This window comes from Nylanderia fulva, unplaced genomic scaffold, assembly GCF_048542155.1.
Source record: "Nylanderia fulva isolate GAGA-0341 unplaced genomic scaffold, ASM4854215v1 Scaffold220, whole genome shotgun sequence".
Classification (NCBI taxonomy): domain Eukaryota; kingdom Metazoa; phylum Arthropoda; class Insecta; order Hymenoptera; family Formicidae; genus Nylanderia; species Nylanderia fulva.
The window spans coordinates 1,233-26,233 of record NW_028190286.1 but is presented as its reverse complement, the minus strand read 5'-3'; the positions used below and the strand labels follow the sequence as shown (position 1 = coordinate 26,233).

The following is a 25,001-nucleotide window of genomic DNA, read 5'->3' as shown; positions in this document are numbered from 1 at the left end:
GGTTTGTATAAATTGCGGAGTTATATAACTAATAAGGAATCAAATGTAACAATCAAAAATAATCGGCATATAACCCAAAAAGAAAAATTTCACAGGATGTTAGGGCACGTGAATTTTAACTATTTAGATACTATGTGCAAAGGCAAACTAGTTGAAGGCTTGCCAAGCGAGTTAAAGTCAGAATTTTTTAAATGCGGTACATGCATACAAAACAAAATGCATAATTTGCCTTTTGAAAACCAAAGAAGACGAGCGACTGATCTCTTAGATATAGTTCACACGGACTTAAATGGTCCACATAGCACGACCGGAAACAATGGAGAGAAATATTTTTTAACGTTTATCGATGACTATAGCAAAGCAGCCAGAGTGTACACTGTTGAAATCAAAAGGCGAGGTTTACGAATGCTTTATCGAGTACATTAATACGGTCGAAAATATAACAGGCAAGAAAATTAAAAGGCTAAGATGTGATAATGGTAAAGAATATATGAACAGAGATATTTACAGATTAGTTAGAGAGAAGGGAATTATAATAGATCCATGCCCGCCTTATGTACATCAGTTGAACGGTACAGCGGAACGCTATAATAGGTCTATAATGGACACGGCTAGATGTCTATTTTCGGAAGCTAAGGTTAATGGAAGGTTTTGGCCGGAAGTAATTAAGACAGCAGCATATTTAAAGAATCGGACGCTAGCAAACACGATAGAAAAAAAAACACCATATGAGATATTAACAGGGCAAAGACCGAATATTGGAAATCTGCGGATATACGGGAGTAAGGTTTTTGTACGAGTTCCAGAGGAGAAAAGAAGGTCGAAGTGGGATAGAAAGGCTGATTTAGGAATATTATTGGGATATGAACCGGTAGGATATAGGGTTTTAATTAATAATAAAGTGATAATTGCTAGACATGTAGATATTATAGAGGAGGACATAAATCTCATAGGATTCCAAGATGAGGAAAACGATTACTTGGACGAAGCCAAGGATAACGAGGATAGGATGGGATGCGGAAAGGAAACGCGAGATAGAAACACAGGGAATGAAAGTGTAAACATAGATAGTTATGAATCACCCAATAAACAAACGGTAATAAATAACGGCAATGAACAAGAAACGGTAGTAAGAAGGTCAGAAAGAGAGAAAAAAAAACCAGAGAGGTATGGCGAAACGTTAGTCCATTCAAACTGCATATATGTAAACTTTGTAAGCGCAGATACTCCGACTAGTTATGAAAATGCGGTAAAGAGCGAGGAATCATTAGATTGGAAAAAGGCAATGGATAGGGAAATGGCATGCTTGATGAAAAATAAAACCTGGAAGCTAGTAAATAAACCGAGAGATAAGAAAGTATTAGAGGTAAAGTGGATATATACGACTAAAGCAGACAATAGGAAAAAAGCGAGACTCGTAGTGAGGGGATTCCAGCAAAAAGAGGGACTGGACGATTTATACTCTCCGGTAGCACGAATGCAAACGTTGAAATTACTTTTGGCTCATTGTTGTCAGTATGAACTAATAATATTACAAATGGATGTGGAAGCGGCCTTTTTGAACGGTAAAATTAGATCAGAAATATATGTAACCCAACCAAAGGGCTACGAGGATGGAACAGACAGAGTGTGTAGATTATATAAAGCACTGTATGGGCTACGAGAGAGCCCAAGAGCATGGTACGAGTGTCTAGACCAGCATTTACAGAATTTAGGTTTCAGGAAAAGCGCTAGTGATTACTGCCTGTACATGTTAGGCGAAAAAGATGATACAATCTATCTAATAATTTTCGTAGATGACCTACTATTATGTGGGAAGAATGAAAAAAATCTTAGAAATGTCAAAGATAAACTGTCGAACAAATTTGAAATGAAAGACTTGGGTGAGGTGAGAACTTATTTAGGCATTAATATAAAGAACGAGCGTGACAAAAGCGAAATAACCTTAGATCAAAGAGAATATATCGAATCATTAGCGAGAAAATATGGTATTATAGATTCAAAATGGTATAACACGCCGATGGAACAAAATCTAAAATTAGAACCGGCACAGGTAGTGAAGAATGATTTGAAATTTAGAAATCTAATAGGGGCATTGTTATACATAAGTACAGGAACAAGACTAGATGTAAGCTATAGCGTTAATTACTTAAGTAGATTCCAAAATTGTTGTGATGAGACACACTTCAGATATGCGTTAAGGATCTTAAAGTACTTATATTATACCAAAGACATTAAGTTAACATACAAAAGAAAAACAACTAAAGATATGATAGACTGCTACGTGGATGCGGATTGGGCAGGCGATACAATGGATCGAAAATCGACGACGGGATATGTAATTCGATTATATGGAAACATAGTATATTGGAAGACGAGGAAACAGGGAAGTGTGACCAAGTCGTCAACGCACGCCGAATATGTAGCGCTATCCGAGTCTGTGAGCGAAATTAAAGTAATAAAGAACTTACTAAAAGATTTTCAGGTCAACATTGTAAGACAGATAACGATATACGAAGACAACTCGGGAGCTGTGGCAATCGCTAAATTTGGTAACTTTACGAAAAACTCGAAACACATAGAAGTCCACTACCATTTTGTACACGAATGCGTCGAGAATGGAATGATTGATGTTGTTAAGATCGAATCTGAGAATAATATAGCCGATATATTAACAAAATCACTAGGGAGAACCAATTTCGAAAAATTCCGAACAATGTTAAAATTATTGTAAATCCGTAGTATAAATTTAAGGAGGTGTATTGAATTTAGCGGTAAATCTATACTACGTATATGTATGTAGATGTCACTGGCAAGTAACGAGGCGAGAAGCGCAAGAGACGTGGCGAATCTCGCATTCTGATTAAGAACGTAGAAGAGAACACACATGTAGAGAAAAGTATAAATAAAGGATAATTAAGAAAGTACGGTGTGAATAAAAACCAATTCATATACCTATGCGCACCTATTTCAACAATAATCTTTAAATTTTTTCTTGTATTTTCTGTATATGATTACAAATCTGCATAAACCGATCACATGATTACAGCATTGTACTCATACATGCGTAATAAAATATGCCAGATATTATTCAGTACATTATTCAATAAGTAGATGACTCTCTTAGGACTTATCAGACATCGCATATCATTTTTTCTATATCAGATTACAGGAATTACATATTATTAATAACAATATATTGATAATTTTCTATACACATGCATTATGTGGTTATGCAGATTTGTTCAACTATAGGCTTAAAGAAAATAAGGATCAAGAAAGAAGTCTTTTTTTCAGTTTATTTTCTCGAAAAATAAATATAAAATCTAAAATATAGAAAGTTTTTAATAACAAAGGACTTATATTATTTAGGAAATGTCTTAATGTCAGCTACAAGAATATGTAATAAAAAATAGAGGTTTCTAGTTAAAAAATTAATTTCGATTTTACTTCGATCTTGGAATTAAATTTCAAAATTTTAAAAGATAATCAAAAATCATCATTACTTGATAAATTTCTAACATTGCAATATTTGTTTTAAATGTAATTAAAATTTTTTTTCAAGATATCTAACTTCCGGTATTTTTCAAAGATCCTTATATATAATCTATATACAGGGTGATTCAAAACAACCGTTTGTCCTTAAAATGTCGTATTCCTGACTCAATTCTAAGACGATTTTTCCTTTGCCAAAATTTTATCCGAAGCTTAGTTTTTGAAATATAAAAAGAAATAGTTAGCGAATTACAGCACGAGTACGGGCGGTAATCAGGAGCGGCGCAACACATTATCCGACGCGGGCGATTACGTGGGCGCTCGAAGCGATCAGCTGTTTGTTACACGCGGCGTTTTGTGTGTGTGTGTGTGCGTGTGTGTGTACGCGTATACACACACACTCTCTCTCTCTCTCTCTCTCTCTCTCACTGATTCTTACCTTGTAGAGATGTTTGATGTCCTTTGACGAATAATTGTTGCCTGACTGGATACAATCCGATATTGACACACTGTGACACACTGCATGATGAAATCATTTTTTTGTAATAAATTCTATTGACACTTTGACTCACGCACTTGATTAAAAATTATTGTAATAAATAACTGATTACAAATTACAACACATAATCACAATCTGAGAGAATTTTCTCTTAGAATTTGCCCTGAAAATTGTGGTAATCGTAGGATAATATTGTATGGAAAAAATTTTATTAGAATTCCTCTAATTAATATTTATTACATTCAAAATAATAATATCTATCACAATAAAATATGAAACATGTTTTATTAATTTTACTAAACCGTAAAGTAAAATTAATGAAATATATTTTATATTTTATTGTGATAAATATTATTATTTTGAATGTGATAATTATTAATCAGAGAAATTCTAATAAAATTCTTTCCATACCATATTCTCTTACAATTACTATAACTTTTAGGGTAAATTCTAAGAGAAAATTCTCTCAGTGTTTTGATTAATTATTAAAAATTACTTGTAAAAACGCGCGGCGCGCACAGCACACGTTACTCGATGCGGACGGCAATAGTTTACACGGCAAGGACACGACAATCATAATCACAATCTAAGAGAATTTTCTCTTAGAATTTACCTAGAAAATTATGGTAATCGTAGGACATTATGATGTGGAAAGAATTTTATTAGAAATTCTCTACTATTTATCATATTGAAAATAATAATATGTATCACAAGAAAATATAAAATGTTTGATTAATTTTACTATACAGTTTAGTAAAATTAATCACACATATTTCATATTTTATTGTGATAGATATTATTTTTAATGTGATAAATATTAATTCTCTTCATACCGTATTGTCTCACAATTACCATAACTTTTAGGGTAAATTTTAAGAGAAAATTCTCTTAGTGTACCGATTAATTATTAAAAATTACTTGTAAAAAGGCACACGTTACTCGATGCGTACGACAATTGTTTACACGGCAAGGACACGACAACAGACTGCGGCGACGGACGACGCGACGCGTCGCGACGCTTCGCGACACGTCTAGACGATAACAATCACGCGGCGTTGCCGAACATGTGATTGACGCGAGACTTGTATTAAAACGTATAATAATTATGTTATTAAAAAAGGCATATTATAACGTATTATAATTTTTTACGTTATAATACATTTTTTTTAATGACTTAACATTATCCGCCCGTTTTGCTCTTTCTTTTTAAGCGAGACGTGAGAAAAATGATTATGTTTTGCGAACAAGATGTTCCATGTATAAATGTATTGGTCGCTCTGAAAAGAGCGGATTGACTTTGGTCGCTCTGAAAAGAGCGGATTGACTTTGGTCGCTCTGAAAAGAGCGGATTAACTTTGGTCGCTCTGAAAAGAGCGGATTAATTTATAATAGGTGCTCAAAATGACCACCATCCATCCTTATGCAAGCTCTCATGCGTTTAAATAAATTTAATTGGACGTTCTCCATTACTTCCTCTTCGATATTCCAAATTACATATCGCAATCTGGTTTCTAAGTCGTCGACGTCCTCGGGAAGCGTCTTCGGGAAACGATTTACTTTTTTCAGAAAATTTTCGCATAACGTTCGTCTTGATAATCTTCTGGTCGTAAATATTGCACGCGTGTGTAATGAAATGCGTGCAACTTTTTTTCTTGTTTGCTCGAAAGGACGCTGCCAGTCTCGTTTTGTCTCTGAGTTCTTCGTATGACGGGAGCCGATTGATGATTGATTGCATTGTCGATCTGCATCTTATATTTATACGATTCGCGGGTGGCCGCTGTCGCGGGTGTCGCGTGCCGCTATTCGACGCGGAAGGCGTGGAGGGGGAAATCGCGACACCCCGCGGATTGTATAAATAAAATGAAGATTGATAATGCAAACAATAATCTTTCGATTATTACAAGAGTTAAGAGGACGATATGGCAGCGTACACAAACGAAGAATATTACGATATGCTAATGGCACTCGGCGAGTGTCATGGGCAGTATCACGTAGCTGCAAGAAGATACGCCGAATTAAATCCAAATCAAGCAAGACATCCATCGGTTCCTGTTATACTTCGAGCAGCTCAGAGATTACACGAGACTGGCAGTGTCCTTCCGGATAAACACGATACTGGAAGAAATCGCAATGCAAGAAATTTGCGAAATACGGAGCGAATTGTACGTGCTTTCGAAGATAATCCTGAAACGAGTATTCGAGTGGTTGCTCGAGAACACAACTTTTCTTACTCGACGGTACAAAGAACGCTCAAAGAAGAAAAGTTGCACGCGTTTCATTATACACGCGTGCAACATTTACGAGCTGAAGATTATCAGGCAAGAAGAACATTTTGCGAAAATTTTTTGAGACAAGTGGATCGAGATCCCAGATTTTCTTCCCGTGTGATATTCAGTGATGAATCACTATTCACACAAGAAGGTATTTTTAACTCGCACAATATGCATTATTGGAGCGAAGAAAATCCCAGAGTAACGCGGCTCAAAAATTTTCAAGTACGTTGGAAAATAAATATCTGGGCTGGAATAATGGGTACCCAAATACTTGGGCCCGTTATTCTATCAGATATTTTAACTGGCCAGACGTACGTGAAACTTTTGAAAGAAAATCTGCCCGATTTTTTAGAAGAAGTGCCACTATTTGAAAGAAATAAAATGTTCTTTCAACAAGACGGTGATGGACCACACAACGCCAGGATTGTAACAAACTACTTGAACGAGCAGTTTCCTGGACGTTGGATGGGTCGGTATGGCCCGATACGTTGGCCCGCAAGATCCCCGGACCTTAATCCTCTTGATTTCTTTTTATGGGGATACTGTAAGGAATCAATATACAAAACGCTTCCCGAGGACGTCGACGACTTAGAAACCAGATTGCGATATGTAATTTGGAATATCGAAGAGGAAGTAATGGAGAACGTCCAATTAAATTTATTTAAACGCATGAGAGCTTGCATAAGGATGGATGGTGGTCATTTTGAGCACCTATTATAAATTAATCCGCTCTTTTCAGAGCGACCAAAGTTAATCCGCTCTTTTCAGAGCGACCAAAGTCAATCCGCTCTTTTCAGAGCGACCAAAGTCAATCCGCTCTTTTCAGAGCGACCAATACATTTATACATGGAACATCTTGTTCGCAAAACATAATCATTTTTCTCACGTCTCGCTTAAAAAGAAAGAGCAAAACGGGCGGATAATGTTAAGTCATTAAAAAAAATGTATTATAACGTAAAAAATTATAATACGTTATAATATGCCTTTTTTAATAACATAATTATTATACGTTTTAATATATGTCTCGCGTCAATCACATGTTCGGCAACGCCGCGTGATTGTTATCGTCTAGACGTGTCGCAAAGCGTCGCGACGCGTCGCGTCGTCCGTCGCCGCAGTCTGTTGTCGTGTCCTTGCCGTGTAAACAATTGTCGTCCGCATCGAGTAACGTGTGCCTTTTTACAAGTAATTTTTAATAATTAATCGGTACACTGAGAGAATTTTCTCTTAAAATTTACCCTAAAAGTTATGGTAATTGTGAGACAATACGGTATGAAGAGAATTAATATTTATCACATTAAAAATAATATCTATCACAATAAAATATGAAATATGTGTGATTAATTTTACTAAACTGTATAGTAAAATTAATCAAACATATTTTATATTTTCTTGTGATACATATTATTATTTTTAATATGATAAATAGTAGAGAAATTCTAATAAAATTCTTTCCACATCATAATGTCCTACGATTACCATAATTTTCTAGGTAAATTCTAAGAAAATTCTCTTAGATTGTGATTATGATTATCGTATCCTTGCCGTGTAAACTATTGCCGTCCGCATCGAGTAACGTGTGCTGTGCGCGCCGCGCGTTTTTACAAGTAATTTTTAATAATTAATCAAAACACTGAGAGAATTTTCTCTTAGAATTTACCCTAAAAGTTATAGTAATTGTAAGAGAATATGGTATGGAAAGAATTTTATTAGAATTTCTCTGATTAATAATTATCACATTCAAAATAATAATATTTATTACAATAAAATATAAAATATATTTCATTAATTTTACTTTACGGTTTAGTAAAATTAATAAAACATGTTTCATATTTTATTGTGATAGATATTATTATTTTGAATGTAATAAATATTAATTAGAGGAATTCTAATAAAATTTTTTCCATACAATATTATCCTACGATTACCACAATTTTCAGGGCAAATTCTAAGAGAAAATTCTCTCAGATTGTGATTATGTGTTGTAATTTGTAATCAGTTATTTATTACAATAATTTTTAATCAAGTGCGTGAGTCAAAGTGTCAATAGAATTTATTACAAAAAAATGATTTCATTATGCAGTGTGTCACAGTGTGTCAATATCGGATTGTATCCAGTCAGGCAACAATTATTCGTCAAAGGACATCAAACATCTCTACAAGGTAAGAATCAGTGAGAGAGAGAGAGAGAGAGAAAGAGAGAGTGTGTGTGTGTATACGCGTACACACACACGCACACACACACACACAAAACGCCGCGTGTAACAAACAGCTGATCGCTTCGAGCGCCCACGTAATCGCCCGCGTCGGATAATGTGTTGCGCCGCTCCTGATTACCGCCCGTACTCGTGCTGTAATTCGCTAACTATTTCTTTTTATATTTCAAAAACTAAGCTTCGGATAAAATTTTGGCAAAGGAAAAATCGTCTTAGAATTGAGTCAGAAATACGACATTTTAAGGACAAACGGTTGTTTTGAATCACCCTGTATATATATATATATATATATGAAATAAGGTTTTCTAGGATATTTTCTGGTAAGGTTTATGTTAAGGACCGTCAACACTTTTATTAAATTCGAGTCTATCTATTCTGTAAATTTATGTCGTTCAAATTGTCGTTCCGCCAAGTCGTTCGATCTTGCTTATTGTGTCAATATTTTTAAATTACTCGCGTTATTTGTGTCAGCCTCGCAGTAACGGCCGTCCTTTGTGATTATCGTCTTAAAAATTAAATATTTTGGCATGACTCTCGTCGACAGATTCTCGTTCGCGAAAGTACCCTTCGACTTGTTTTCAACGTCTCTTGTTTATTCGTTGTTCTATCACGACTTTCGCACGCAGAAAACACCTTGAAGTGTTTCCCGGTCAAACTGTTTTTTTTGCTTCTCCTCGCATGGGCAAATTGAGGAGCGAACCGGCGTTCCCGCCGACTCTTTGTCAGAAGCCAACGAGAAATCATACGATCGAGATCGCGTCCGCACCTTGAGAATTCGAACAACTTGGCGGACTTATCGTTAGTAACGGGAACGCGGAACTCTATCTCAGTGTCGCGTCCGTGATACGATTCGCATCATTATATTTAATTCGGACAAAGTGAATAAATGACAGTGTTGTTAATTTGATTCAACCATGGTGCATTTATAAATCTGTTCCTCTCGCTCGCTCCCGTCTTCAATCTTCAGTCTCGCGGTCGCGGTCCACTATCATTCTGTCTCTCTCTTTCCTTCTCAACGTTCTATCACTCTGTCTCTCTCGCTCCTTCTCAACGCTATACCGCCGTCTCTCTCATCGCACATTCATCCCGCGTTCTCGCGGAGCGGAACCCGCCGCACGCGTTCACGACATTCGAGTGAAAATCCTCGAATCACGAACATAAATTTTGGTCCTTCGAGCCGGATCGGGGTGACTCTGTGCGGATCTGTTCTGTGGCCTCCTCCACTCCAGCGCGGTGACAGGCGCCTACCTCGAAGCAAGGAGAGTTCAAAGCGAGCTTTACCATGAGCGAGCCTCTGGCGCAGCAGATCATTCTGCTGCAAACTATCGAGCGAAGTCTCACTAATTTTAAGAAGATCGGCAAGAACAATTACACTGCCGCAAAAATTCGGCAACGGATCGGGACCTTGAAGGAGAACTGGACTACCTGTGTGAACAAACACGCCAACCTCGTGCAGATCGTCCCACTAGAGCAACGAGCTAACATCAGCTACTTCCGAGACGCCGAGTTCGAGCGTCACCAGGAGATTTACGAAGGCACGCTGGACTACATGGCCGACTGCCTCGAGGAGCTGGAACCTGCACCATCGATGTCATCGTCTCCGCTGCATCCGATGAGTACAATAGATCGTTCATCTTTCTCGCTCACGCATTTACCGCCGATTAAACTCCCGCCCTTTTCCGGGAACCTCGATGAATGGGAATATTTTCGAGATCGATTTACTTCGCTTATTATTCAAAACCAAGATCTCACTCCCTTTTCGCGTATGCATTTTTTAGCCTCAAGCCTTACTGGTCGCGCGTTAGATACCATTAAATCTATTCCGATTACTGCTACGAATTTCGAGATCGCGTGGAAAACACTCGCCTCACGCTTTGATAATAAGCGCCGATTAGTCGAAGTGCACGTATCCGCCTTATTCGATCTTCCGACGGCTACGCGCGAGTCCGCGTGCGAACTCAACAAACTTCGCGACAAAGCGAATCGGGCTATCGCCTCGCTGAGAGCTCTTCAGCGGTCGCCCGAGGAGATGCTCAGTGACATTCTCGTTCACTGCGTGTCGCAAAAATTGGATCATGCTACTCGGAAGGCATGGCGATTGAAAACCGGTGAGGACCCGCAAATTCCGTTGTTCGAAGCTCTCGATCGGTTCCTCGAGATGCGTGTTCGCGCGCTTGAAGAATTGTCACCGTCGAAAGCGGAAAAAATGCGTGGGCAAAAGGTGTCAAGCGCGTCAGCGACCGTTTCAAAACTCGCGTGTCCTTTGTGTCAAGCTGCGCATTTTTTGAGTAAATGCCCGCAATTCTTGAAGAAGACGCCGAGTCAGCGATCTGAACTCATTAAATCAGCACATCGCTGTATTAATTGTTTGAGCTCGAAGCACGCCGTGCAAGCGTGCCCGAGCAAATACTCATGTCGAATCTGTCAAAATAGACATCACTCGATGCTACATTCTGACTCGACCTCTTCTTCTAGCAATCCAAACTCAACGACCGTGTTAAACGCGACGTCGGATAAAAAAGAAAACGACTCAGTAACGGCACTATTTTCTACTTCGACGGTAACCGCGCGCAAAAATGTACTACTCGCGACCGCCCGTGTTGCTGTTTTTTCTCCGTCGGGTCGTACACTCAACGTGCGAGCGCTCCTTGATCAAGGCTCAGAAATCACCTTTATCACAGAGCGTCTCGCTCAAAATTTAAAATTGCAACGCGTTCGATTGCCTCTTTCGATTTCCGCCGTCGGCGGCGTAGATGCGGGCACTTGTCGTTTCGCCGCTCAAGTCAAGATCGCTCCGATCAATTCTAACTCACCGGTGTTAACGACGACCGCGTCGATACTCAAAGTTTTAACTAAATACTCGCCATCAAAGGCATTCTCTCTGTGCGATTGGAGCTATCTTCAGGATCTTGCGCTCGCGGATCCGACTCCCGTCAGTGCCGAATCTATCGACCTCATCATCGGTGCGGACCTTTATCCCGAATTATTGCTCGACGGTATTCGGAAGGGAACGAGCGGACAACCGATCGCCCAGCGGACGATCTTCGGCTGGGTCCTCTCAGGCCCCACGTCGGATGCCGGTGCGCCGCATCGATCGGTTACCGTGCAGCATTGCGCGAGCGCGGATAATCTCGATCGAGAACTCAGATGTTTCTGGGAAGTCGAAGAAGTGCCGCGTCGCGCGCTTCTCAGCCCAGAAGAACAACAGTGCGAACAGCACTTCGCACAAACACATTCGCGCGATGCTGACGGTCGGTACGTCGTGCGTCTGCCGTTCAGGCGCGGTCCACCAATCGACATTGGTGAATCGCGTTTTATCGCCGAGCGTTCACTCTCCAGTCTTCACCGACGATTTCGGTCGAACGCTGTTCTCAAATCCGAATACGTCGATTTCTTGCGCGAATACGAAGCGCTCGGTCATATGCGTCAAATTCCGGATTCCGTTCTTTCCGCTCAGCACGTATATATTCCGCATCATCCTGTCATCCGAGACAGCAGTCTCACTACGCGATTGAGAGTCGTTTTTAACGCGTCAAGTCGAACGACAAACTCGACTTCGTTAAACGATCATTTGCATGCAGGTCCGAAACTCCAGACGGAGTTACCTGCAGTGATCTTGCGATGGCGGCAATTCCGGTATGTATATGCGGCGGACATCGCGAAGATGTACCGCCAAATCCGTGTTGACTCTCGTGACATCGACTTCCAGCGAATCTTATGGAGCGCCGGCTGCTCAGATACCGGGCAGTCCTATCAACTGACCACGGTTACTTACGGGACAGCGTGCGCGCCCTTTCTCGCTCTTCGGGTTATACAACAGCTCGTGACGGACGAAGGCAGCTCGTTTCCTCTTGCCGCGCCGGTCCTGCATGAGAACATCTACGTCGATGATGTTCTGTTCGGTGCCGATGATATTCCGCTTCTCAAACAAACTCGCGATCAGGTCTGCGCTTTGCTCGGTCGGGGACGGTTTGAATTGAGAAAATGGTCGAGCAATTCCGCTGCTCTGCTGAACGATATCGAGGTCGACAACCACGGCCTCGCGTGCGATCGCACTCTTCGAATCGACGAACATCTAAGAATCTTAGGCATAAGCTGGAGCCCATCTTCCGATATGTTTCACTTTACCGTAACTCATATTCCGTCCGTTTCAAAAACCAAGCGGTCAATACTCTCGTACGTTGCCAAATTGTTTGATCCAATGGGGTGGTGCACGCCAGTAACAATCGCTGCCAAGATCTTTATGCAACAATTGTGGCAGCTTAAACTCAACTGGGACGATGTCCTTCCGACTGACGTCCGGCAAAAGTGGGAAGCCCTTCAGGCCTCACTTGCCGATCTCCACGGTCTCCAACTGAATCGATGGATTCAGCGAGGGTCTGACACTGTCCGCTGCGAATTGCACGGATTTTCTGACGCGTCCACTCACGCATACGCAGCGGCCGTGTATCTTCGGCTCACTTCTCTCTCTGGCGAAATCTCTTCTCACTTGCTAATAGGCAAGTCAAAGGTCGCTCCGATCAAGTCCCTCAGTATTCCTCGGCTGGAATTATGCGCAGCCGGATTGTTGGCTCGACTACTCGAATTCGTGCGAACCACTCTTGGTCTCGCCACCTCCCCGTGCTATTGCTGGACAGACTCAACTGTCGTTTTAGCGTGGGTCACGCAACAACCGGCCAAATGGAAGACGTTCGTCGCGAATCGCGTATCAGAGATACAATCGCGCGTTCCGAACGCGGTGTGGAACCACGTTCCCACCGATGAAAATCCCGCACATTGCGCATCTCGCGGAATCGCCGGGTCTCTCCTTCGAACTCACCCACTCTGGTGGTGCGGCCCCGCATGGTTGCGTAACCCGATCGACGAGCCGTCGACTTCTCGATCGCACAATTTCGATACTCAAATCGAACAAAAGGAGAGTATTCAGTCTCATTTAGCTTCGACGGAACTTGACTGCGACTTTACGATGAGATTTTCGTCGTGGCCTCGGTTAATTCGCGTAACAGCGTATATAATGCGCTTCATCAATAAAACTCGGAAGCAGTCGATTCCCGTTGACGACGTTAGGGAGAACACACTAGCGTTATCAGCCCGCTAATGTCAACTCGCGAAAGAGTTTGTTCTGAGACGGATTCAGAAAGAGCTCTTCCCTCTCGAGTTCGCTGCGCTCACAAGTCAACGAGCCATATCCTCGAAAAGCTCGATTCTGTCGCTCAACCCTTTCCTCGGCGAGGATGGATTAATCCGTGTTGGCGGGCGGCTTTCGCACGCGCCGCTTTCCTTTTCCGTTAAACACCCGATTATTCTTGCCTCGCATCCGCTAGTCGCTTTGGTTCTGTATCACGTGCATTTAAAATCTCTACACGCAGGTCTACAATTAACGCTCGCTACGCTACGACGCGAGTATTGGGTCCTGCGCGCCCGAAGTCTCGCCAAACTCACTATTTTTCGCTGCGTTATTTGTACTCGAGAAAGGGCCACGATTCCTTTCCAACAGATGGGTGATCTGCCTCGCGTGCGGGTGACTCCTCCCGCACGCGCTTTTCTCAATTGCGGAGTGGATTACGCTGGTCCGGTGCTCGTACAATCCTTGTCTGGTCGCGGAATCCCGTCACGAAAAGCGTATATCGCGATTTTTATTTGCATGGCGACTCGCGCCATTCATTTGGAGCTCGTGGAGGGCTACTCAACCTCAGCGTTTATCGGCGCGTTTTCTCGATTTTGCGCTCGACGCGGCCTGTCCTCGGCCATGTATTTAGATAATGGCACGAATTTTGTGGGCGCCGAACGCGAGCTTACCGCCGCGTTTCGCGCAGCTATCAGGGACCCGGACTTTCTCAATCGAACCGCTTCCGATCGAATCACGTGGCACTTTATGCCACCTTCCGCTCCTCATTTTGGCGGATTATGGGAGGCGGGAGTACGGAGTGTAAAGCACCATCTCCGTCGAGTGATTGGGGCTCATACTCTCACATTTGAGGAATTCTCAACAGTCTTATGCAATGTGGAGGCGTGTCTCAATTCCCGACGGCTCGCTCCTCTCAACGACTCGGTCGACGATTATGAACCGTTAACTCCCGGGCATTTTTTGATCGGCTCGGCCCTGACCGCAGTTCCCGAACCTTCCGTTTTGAATCTTCGCGAAAATAGACTGTCGCGCTGGCAACTCGTGCGCCAGATCTCAGAAAGATTCTGGAAGTTATGGCTTGACGACTATGTAAATACGTTACAACAGCGCGTCAAGTGGAAACGACCTGCCAAAACCGAGATCCGCGTCGGTCAACTCGTCTTATTGCGTAACCCTCTACTTCCCCCTTGCAAATGGGAGCTCGCTCGCGTACTACGATGTCACACGGGTCAAGACGGATTAACTCGCGTTGTTACGGTGAAGACTGCGGCGTCCGAGTATAAGCGACCGATTAATAAGCTATGCCTGCTTCCAATCGATATCGAGAAGCTGGAGCCTCCGACGTAAAGCGACTTCACGCTCCCGATTTCAAAGGAAATCATACGTACTCTCGATATTCCGATCGCCTCGTTAAATTCTTCTAAATGTTCTCTTAGTTTTGTACTCATAGCATACATTTCAAAACGATAGTTTCGAGGCGAGCGGTATGTTAAGGACCGTCAACACTTTTATTAAATTCGAGTCTATCTATTCTGTAAATTTATGTCGTTCAAATTGTCGTTCCGCCAAGTCGTTCGATCTTGCTTATTGTGTCAATATTTTTAAATTACTCGCGTTATTTGTGTCAGCCTCGCAGTAACGGCCGTCCTTTGTGATTATCGTCTTAAAAATTAAATATTTTGGCATGACTCTCGTCGACAGATTCTCGTTCGCGAAAGTACCCTTCGACTTGTTTTCAACGTCTCTTGTTTATTCGTTGTTCTATCACGACTTTCGCACGCAGAAAACACCTTGAAGTGTTTCCCGGTCAAACTGTTTTTTTTGCTTCTTCTCGCATGGGCAAATTGAGGAGCGAACCGGCGTTCCCGCCGACTCTTTGTCAGAAGCCAACGAGAAATCATACGATCGAGATCGCGTCCGCACCTTGAGAATTCGAACAACTTGGCGGACTTATCGTTAGTAACGGGAACGCGGAACTCTATCTCAGTGTCGCGTCCGTGATACGATTCGCATCATTATATTTAATTCGGACAAAGTGAATAAATGACAGTGTTGTTAATTTGATTCAACCATGGTGCATTTATAAATCTGTTCCTCTCGCTCGCTCCCGTCTTCAATCTTCAGTCTCGCGGTCGCGGTCCACTATCATTCTGTCTCTCTCTTTCCTTCTCAACGTTCTATCACTCTGTCTCTCTCGCTCCTTCTCAACGCTATACCGCCGTCTCTCTCATCGCACATTCATCCCGCGTTCTTCCGGAGCGGAACCCGCCGCACGCGTTCACGACATTCGAGTGAAAATCCTCGAATCACGAACAGTTTATGTATTTTCAGGACTTTAGGTAATTTCCAGACCCGTTTTAAACATTTTTGGCATGCGATGGTTATTTCCAGAACTGTTCTGGAAATATACAATTATTTCTTTAGGACCTTGGTTTTCTATAAATATATATACGAGTATATATATATAATATATATATATATATAATTTATCCAGGACCGTCCTGGAAATATACAACACATACAAGTTGTTTTTTCATGACAGTCCTGGAAATTACCATCGCATGCCAAAAATATCCAGGACGGGCCTGGAAATTACCAAGAGTCCTGGAAATACGTAAAATTTACCAAAAAATGTCTTCGGAAAGCTCAATACATACACACACACATATATATATATATATAATATGCTATCCGTGCTATCTCACACAATGTGAAATACCAATATTCTATTTTATAAGTAGAGATTTCTACAACTTATCTCGGTAGGTGTTGTTATGCAATAAAATAATTGTCTTTTATATTTTTTTATTTTGTCATGGAATCATGGAATACAAAATACATAATACGTCTGTGGAATAGTTATTTGACTGTGTAAAGTAAAATAATGGCACGTCTATCTTATTTAGATAACATTTATTTTTTGTTTCAAAATGAAGGAAAATATACTAAGAAAATAAACTATATATCAGGAGACGCGGTAGTGTCTCCGGCCATGTTCAAACCCTAAAAGACCTTAAAAGACACTACAAGTCTCCTTATCCTGCACCATCAAAGTCCATTCTTTGGGGGTGTAGAACTACTAAAATATAAAAAATTTTGAATTGCACGTAATATAACCTGAAAGGCGGCATCGCCACGAGTAATTTGAGCCAAGAAAAAATAAAATCGGTCAAGCCGTTCTGGAAATACAAGCGGTCAAAAAGTGACGTTTTTCATAAAAAATGAAGTAACGTCGTCTTCTTCTTCTTCTTCTTCTTCTTCTTCTTCTTCTTCTTCTTCTCTGTCCGCGTATAAATCTCTTCTCACCTTTCACTCACACCTCCTTCAACTTCCACCCACCCCTTTCCCTCCCACATCCCGCCCCACTCCCACCCCCATCCCCACCCCACCCCCACTCCCACCCCCACTCCCACCCCACTCCTTCGCCCCTCTCACCCTCTTTCGTTCCTCTCTTATCCTCTTTCGTCCTCTCTCACCCTCTTTCACCCTCTTTCGCCCTCTCTCACCCTCTTTCGTCCTCTTTCACTCTCTTTCATTCTCTCTCACCCTCTTTCACCCTCCTTCGCCTATCTCGTCTTCTCTTACCCTCATTCGTCCTCTCTCACCTTATCTTCAAAAAATCATAAAAATGAAAAGGTCAAGCCATGTTCAAAAGAAGGTCCTCAAAAATTTAAACCTAGTCTGTACAATGAAAAATAATTACTCGTAATTCCAGAGTTCCGATTTGTTAATATCGAATAATGTATTTGTTTCAAGTAATGGCAGTAGAGTCAAATACATACCTACGTATATGCAGTTTTTGCTGTTAATTGTACTTGAACGAAAAAAATAATTAAATGATTTAAATATAGCACATTTTAAATCAAGAAACTTATATAATCGAACTCTGTTTAGAAAAAGGTAGAACATTTCATTTGCCTCTGCCTTTACAAGAAACATTGGATAAGGTATGTCCTCCGGAAGATCCTATAAATTTGAATCACGAGTTGCACATTCTCGTTCGAGGTATACCCAAGAAATCTAAAGTGGTTTGGGAAAATTTGGTAGATATTAATAAAATGTATAAGGCTTTACAATGGTTGAAAGAAAATAATCCTCATTACTCAAAAATTCGTCTTCCAGCGTCATCTGATGATCTATTAAAGGATAAGTTGCAGGAAACAGAATATAGGATTGTCGATGAGGAAAGCGACAATGACGAAATAAATGAGGTGGTTGAGGAATTACCAGCATTGAATTTGTACAATGTACAGCAAAACAAAAATAATAATGATCAAACCGTTTTAAAACGTACGGCTTTTCTCACACAAATCACTGAACATTCGGATATTAACGATCAGTATACAATATACCCAATACACGCGAAAAGAATCGATAACGAATCTGCATTGAAGCTTTATCAAATGGTGAAAATTGAAGATTTTCCAATGGATAATCGTTATAAATATCTGGATGTCATGTGTTTCCCTGATTTATATCCTGATGGTGTCAATGGACAACGAGAAGATAGAAACTTTGCATTGCCGGAATATTTATTTATTAGAACACGATTGATGTCGAAACATAGTAGATTCAGGTTGAATCTGCAGTATCTGTTCTTCCTTCTCAATGATGCTAACTACCGACAGTTGAAAAGTGGTATCTATTATACGATGATGGTTACTAACCCACGAGAGAGATGCACTGCTGGTAGATACTTGAACGAATTGAAAGGTTACCAATTAGAATCGAATTTAATGAGTATTTTCGCAAAATTGAGAAATACGGATCAATTTTGGCGACAACCGTCCAATAATGTAAAATGCATGACTTTGCATTACGGTCCAGCGACGTGGTTTTTGACTTTGAGTCCTAGTGAATAGAAATGGTCCGATTTGGGTGAATATTTACGAGATATGAATCCCGATAAAGAGAAGTTAGGCATCAACGAACTAATCGCATACGATCCTGTAAGTACTTCTAGATTCATGTGCATAAAATTCAAAGCCATGATTGATTTTATTTGTTCGTCCAATAATCCTATAGGAAAGATTATTCATTACTTCTGGCGACTGGAATATCAACGTAGAAGTATGCAGCACATGCATTGTATGATTTGGATAAAAGATGCTCCAGTATTAGGAAAATCGCCGGATGAAGAAGTTACTACGTTTATTCAAAAATACGTAACGTGTGAAATTCCAGATGAAAATGTTTCGCCAACGTTGTACAATACGGTAATAAGTGATCAGAATCATAAACATAACTCGTATTGCATGCGTACGAAAAAAAACGGAAACTAATATATACAGAAAGTGTCGGTTCGATTTTCCTCGGCCAGTTACTGAGAATTTCGTTTTAAGAGACGTTATCACTTCGATAGTCGGTAGAAAAAATTTACGCAGTAAGAGCAGATTGTACGATCTTCCTCGCAAGGAGTCGGAAAGGTTTATAAATGATTATAATCCGTCTATCAAATTAGCCTGGAAGGGAAATATGGACATACAATTTATTAAAGAAAAATCAGAGTTTTTAAACTCATATTTAACAAAATACACGACAAAGTCGGAAAAATGCAATACAGACTTTGAAGTGATAGATTCGAATAAGTCCTTGGCATCGAAACTGTGGAATTTTGCAATGCGTTCATTAAATAACAGAGAATGCGGTGCTTTAGAAGCTGCGGATACACTATTAGGGAATCCCTTGTACGGTACGGATAATGATACCATGGTCAAATGGATCGATGTTAATGAGGTGAGAAATAGAAAAGTTAAAACATTTAATGAAATTTAAGCTCTTGATGAAAATTCTACGAATATTTACTGTTCGTCACTCATCGATGATTACTATCCAAATAGACGTCAGGAATTAGAATCATTGAATTTGTACGATTTTGCCAGATTCTGGGAAATTACGAAACAGATGTCAAATAATGACGAAGTCAAGTGTTACAAACTGGCATCGGGTTTATTTTTAAAAAAACGAAAAAAAGGTTATTTAATTAACCATTATCGATTTAATATAAAAACTGAGCCCGAAAAATACTTTTACTCGCTGCTTCTTCTGTTCAAACCATGGAGAGATTTGAGTGAACTCAAAGGTACATTCGAGACTTACACGGATGCCTTTAAGAATTCAGAGTCTGTTTTAACGAAGGTAATGAAATATTACGAAAGGCTCGAAGAAATACAGAAAGCTTTTGAGAACGTTGCTGAATTAATCGAGAAGCGCAAAAATGATCTGAAAACAGCAGACAGAGACAAATCCGATGACGATGAACTGGATTGTAATCCGATAGAAGCTGACAACGCGATAAAAGATCTGGAAGATTTTGATAAGATTGACGACCCGATTGATTTATCGCAAATGATGTCGCAATTGAACAAAGACCAGCAAAGAGTCTTTGATGGAGTATGCCAAGTTTTACAAGATAAGAATCAGATTCTGCGACTGTACGTAAGTGGCGAGGGTGGTACAGGGAAAAGTTTTCTAATTAAAACGATTAAACATTGGATCAGAATAAATTTGGAAAAAACGACTGCCATATCTGCTCCCACGGGTATCGCAGCATTCAATATCGAAGGCTTGACAATCCATAGAATGTTTCAACTACCGGTTAGTCATGAATCTACACCAAAATATACGCAATTGTCAGACACGGTCTTGAAAACTTTGAGAGACAAATTAAAGAATGTCGAATTATTTATAATCGAAGGAATTACATGTAACAATGCAATGATGGATTTAGGAACGACTGTATTCAGTGATGGTCAAGCCTATGTAGATTTGTCACGAGTAAGTAAATTGGAAGGCCTACATTTGATAAATTTCAATCCAGCATCAGTTAAAGCAAACTCGAGAGCCATTGTAGAATATAATCGACTGAGATCTATATTCAAATCTGAACTGCCACAAATCAATCCGTCCGAGAAAAAGGTTGTGAAAATGTACGATCGTCGATGGGATATCCCTAATATCATTGATGATATGCAGAATTATGATTGTGAAGAACCAGAAAGTATAGTTACGTGGAAAATATATGGCCTTTGCAATAACGATGCTGTTTCGTGTTACGCTAATGTAATATTACAATGTGCGTTTCATTGCGTACGTATTAGGCAACAAATACTGAAAAATAAAGCATCGAATGCATTGACTGATGCTATCTGCGCGTATGGTGAACGTAAATATTGCAACATTCAAGCGGTTAGAAGATCTGTCGGAAAACGCTTCGAGGAACGAACACAACAAGATGTTTCGGAATTTTTTACGGCTCTAATGTCGACGTATTCCGACATAAATGATGTATTAAAACTCGAATTAAAGCACGTAACATGTTGCTCGAATGTCAAATGTAATTACAATGTAACTAAGCTGGAAAGCAGTAGTTTGTTAATATTGCCTATACATTCGACATTAAAAAGGAAAAAAGGTGTCACTCTACAAAGTTTGATTAATATAGAATTTTCTAAATAGGAAACGATAAACGGCAATTGTAACGAATGTAAGGGCACCGTGTTGAAAAAGAAAACCGTAATCGAATCAACTTTATCCGTCGTAGTAATACAGTTCAATTTATATACTTTTATAAACGGTGCTTCTAAAGAAATTATCAACAATCGAATGACCGCCGTGCCGACGAGTAATATCACGATTAATAAAAAAAAGTACAAGGTAATAAGCGCTATATTTCACGAAGGTGAAGAAATGAATCGTGGTCACTACACGTGTATGTTGAGAGCTGACACAAAATCGGAATGGTATTACTCTAATGATATGGAAGTGTTCAAGAAAAAATGGCCCAAAGGAGCACAAGGGGCATAAATATTGTTCTTAGAACAGATTAAATAATGGCGCTGTATAAAGGCTGCCGTAAACGCTACATTAAAACATCAACTGTTCTAGCGCTGTATAAAAGTTGCCGTAAGCGCCAAAATAAAATATCGGCTGCTCTGGCGCTTTATAAAAGCTGCTGTAAGCGCTGCATTAAAACGAGTGCAATAAGTTTCTAATTTGACCTAGGCTTCATGACATTTCAAAAAGTATCATCAAGAAAAAAATTATCAGACAGAAATATGTATGTCGTGTTAAAATCGGAGAGACGAAGAAAAATATATGGTTGCGTTCTCACGAGAATGGGCGATGGAGGGGCCCATTTTTTATTTTCAATATTCATACAAGAATATAAATTCATTCTGTTGCAATTGAAATAAATGTGCAATGTATCGTTAAAAGTTATTACAATTATACAAACATTTACATATATGATTAAATAAAATATATATGTATACTATAATATAATTATATATTTTATATATGTACATATATACCATATATTTCAATTATTTTGAACTGTATTGCATAAATTGTTACTTATACAAAGTTATGTGATAAGAATCGAAAATACATATATTTGTAATACTTGAATTACTAGAAAGCTGCTCTATATATCTGTACTTTAAAAAGTAAGTGATATCCTAAAAAAATCATAAAAATGAAAAGGTCAGGCCATGTTTAAAAGAAGGTACACAAAAATTTAAACAATCTAATAATAAATTATCACGAAAAGTAACTGATATGTTATTCAAGGTTCCAGTTCAAAGTGAACATACGTAAAGTGTATATTATCTAAATTTAGTAATAATATATTACCATGAAAAGTAACTGTGATATTTTATTCAAGGTGCAAGTTCACATTGAATATACATACATATAAGTAAAACTGATTACAATTTGATTCTAGAAAATAAGTGCGATATGTTATTCTTAGTGCACAAAATATAATAGTCGTTTATAGAGATTTGATTTGAAATTCATACTAGCCCGTACAATGAAAAATAATTGCTCGTAATGCCAGAGTACCAAATTTGTTAATAACTCAGAAAAATAACATGGCGGCCTGCTCTCTAAAAACTATGATGTTTCTCGATGTCCATTTAGAAATAATGTCAAAGCTCTTCCAGAATAATTACTACAACATTTAAAATACGAAAAGTATTACATTAGACACGTAGCAACTTCTTCATCCGGCGATTTTCCTAATACTGGAGCATCTTTTATCCAAATCATACAATGCATGTGCTGCATACTTCTACGTTGATATTCCAGTCGCCAGAAGTAATGAATAATCTTTCCTATAGGATTATCGGACGAACAAATAAAATCAATCATGGCTTTGAATTTTATGCACATGAATCTAGAAGTACTTACAGGATCGTATGCGATTAGTTCGTTGATGCCTAACTTCTCTTTATCGGGATTCATATCTCGTAAATATTCACCTAAATCGGACCATTTCCATTCACTAGGACTCAAAGTCAAAAACCACGTCGCTGGACCGTAATGCAAAGTCATGCATTTTACATTATTGGACGGTTGTCGCCAAAATTGATCCGTATTTCTCAATTTTGCGAAAATACTCATTAAATTCGATTCTAATTCGGTAACCTTTCAATTCGTTCAAGTATCTACCAGCAGTGTATCTCTCTCGTGGGTTAGTAACCATCATCGTATAATAGATACCACTTTTCAACTGTCGGTAGTTAGCATCATTGAGAAGGAAGAACAGATACTGCAGATTCAACCTGAATCTACTATGTTTTGACATCAATCGTGTTGTAATAAATAAATATTCCGGCAATGCAAAGTTTCTATCTTCTCGTTGTCCATTGACACCATCAGGATATAAATCAGGGAAACACATGACATCCAGATATTTATAACGATTATCCATTGGAAAATCTTCAATTTTCACCATTTGATAAAACTTCAATGCAGATTCGTTATCGATTCTTTTCGCATGTATTGGGTATACGACTCCCTGAAAATACGGTATAACACAAATCGGAAGTTGATACGAAAATTCGAAATTTTACTAAAGAAAGATTGGAGGTTTTTAATTTATACAATTTTCACAACTCTTATTTCAATTATTTATTCTACCCATCAAAAGTTTTTTGAGAGCAGGCCGCCATGTTATTTTTCTGAGTCATTAACAAATTGGTACTCTGGCATTACGAGCAATTATTTTTCATTGTACGGGCTAGTATGAATTTCAAATCAAATCTCTGTAAACGACTATTATATTTTGTGCACTAAGAATAACATATCGCACTTATTTTCTAGAATCAAATTGTAATCAGTTTTACTTATATGTATGTATATTCAATGTAAACTTGCACCTTGAATAAAATATCACAGTTACTTTTCATGGTAATATATTATTACTAAATTTAGATAATATACACTTTACGTATGTTCACTTTGAACTGGCACCTTGAATAACATATCAGTTACTTTTCGTGATAATTTATTATTAGATCGTTTAAATTTTTGAGTACCTTCTTTTGAACATGGCCTGACCTTTTCATTTTTATGATTTTTTTAGGATATATATAATCCTGATGACGTCAGCGGACGCGGACAGAGAAGAAGAAGAAGAAGAAGACGACGTTACTTCATTTTTCATGAAAAACGTCACTTTTTGACCGCTTGTATCTCCAGAACGGCTTGACCGATTTTATTCCTTCTTGGCTCAAATTACTCGTGGCGATGCCGCCTTTTAGGTTATATTATGTGCAATTCAAAATTTTTTATATTTTAGTAGTTCTACACCCCCAAAAAATGGACTTTGATAGTGCAGGATAAGGAGACTTGTAGTGTCTTTTAAGGTCTTTTAGGGTTTGAACATGGCCGGAGACACTACCGCGTTTTCTAATATACGAAATAAATAACAGTGGTCCTAGCACGGATCCCTGAAGAACTCCTTGAATTGTATTTTTTATCATCGATATAGTACTTCCTAGCTTAACTTGTTGTTTTCTATTAGTTAGATACGTTACAAACCATTTATACGCTGTACCTGCCACTCCATATTTATCTAACTTTCTTAATAACAATTTTTTATTAACTGTTTCAAACGCTTTTTTAAAATCTTAAAATACCACTTCTATCATTTCGCTATTATCCATATTTTCTCTCCATTCGATAAATGTGCTTTGTAATGTCGTTTCGCATAAGAATTTTTCCCTAAAGCCTGATTTCTATATTTTATTTATATTTTTTGCATTTATATATACATATATATATATATATATATATTTGAATTATTTTTCTTTTTTTTAAACATATTAAATAGTTGATACTAAACCGTACATGATGAACTGAAGTGCGACGTAAGCGCACACCTTGCAACGTTGTCAAATATAATTCCTTAAAAGTCGCCATTAAAAACATTTACGTTTCGACCCCAACTTAGATCCTCTTCAGACTTTAACGGAAATATAATGCAACAAAAATATTAATTGTAACTTCGCATTTATAATTCTCTTATTAGTATTTATCCAACTCTTGAGAAAATCCGTGTAGAACGTTCCAAATTGGATAGAAATATTTCGGAAAAAGGAAGT

The 25,001-nt window shown here is 39.0% G+C and overlaps 2 protein-coding genes across 2 annotated transcripts; both read left to right on the top strand.

Moving 5' to 3' along the window:
* Positions 1 to 9,765: 9,765 nt before the first annotated feature.
* Positions 9,766 to 13,581, top strand: LOC114929730 (uncharacterized). Its single transcript, XM_029301394.2, has one exon. It carries the CDS (start codon positions 9,766 to 9,768, stop codon positions 13,579 to 13,581), a length of 3,816 nt encoding a protein of 1,271 aa, XP_029157227.2.
* Positions 13,582 to 13,980: 399 nt separating this feature from the next.
* LOC146723186 (uncharacterized) lies at positions 13,981 to 14,958 on the top strand. Its single transcript, XM_085482943.1, has one exon. The coding sequence runs from the start codon at positions 13,981 to 13,983 to the stop codon at positions 14,956 to 14,958; it is 978 nt and encodes a 325-aa protein (XP_085339069.1).
* Positions 14,959 to 25,001: the final 10,043 nt, after the last annotated feature.

What these genes read in the sequence shown, in the direction of transcription:
- LOC114929730 (XM_029301394.2), top strand. Translation starts at nt 9,766, where the DNA reads ATGAGCGAGCCTCTGGCGCAGCAGATCATTCTGCTGCAAACTATCGAG.
- LOC146723186 (XM_085482943.1), top strand. Translation starts at nt 13,981, where the DNA reads ATGGGTGATCTGCCTCGCGTGCGGGTGACTCCTCCCGCACGCGCTTTT.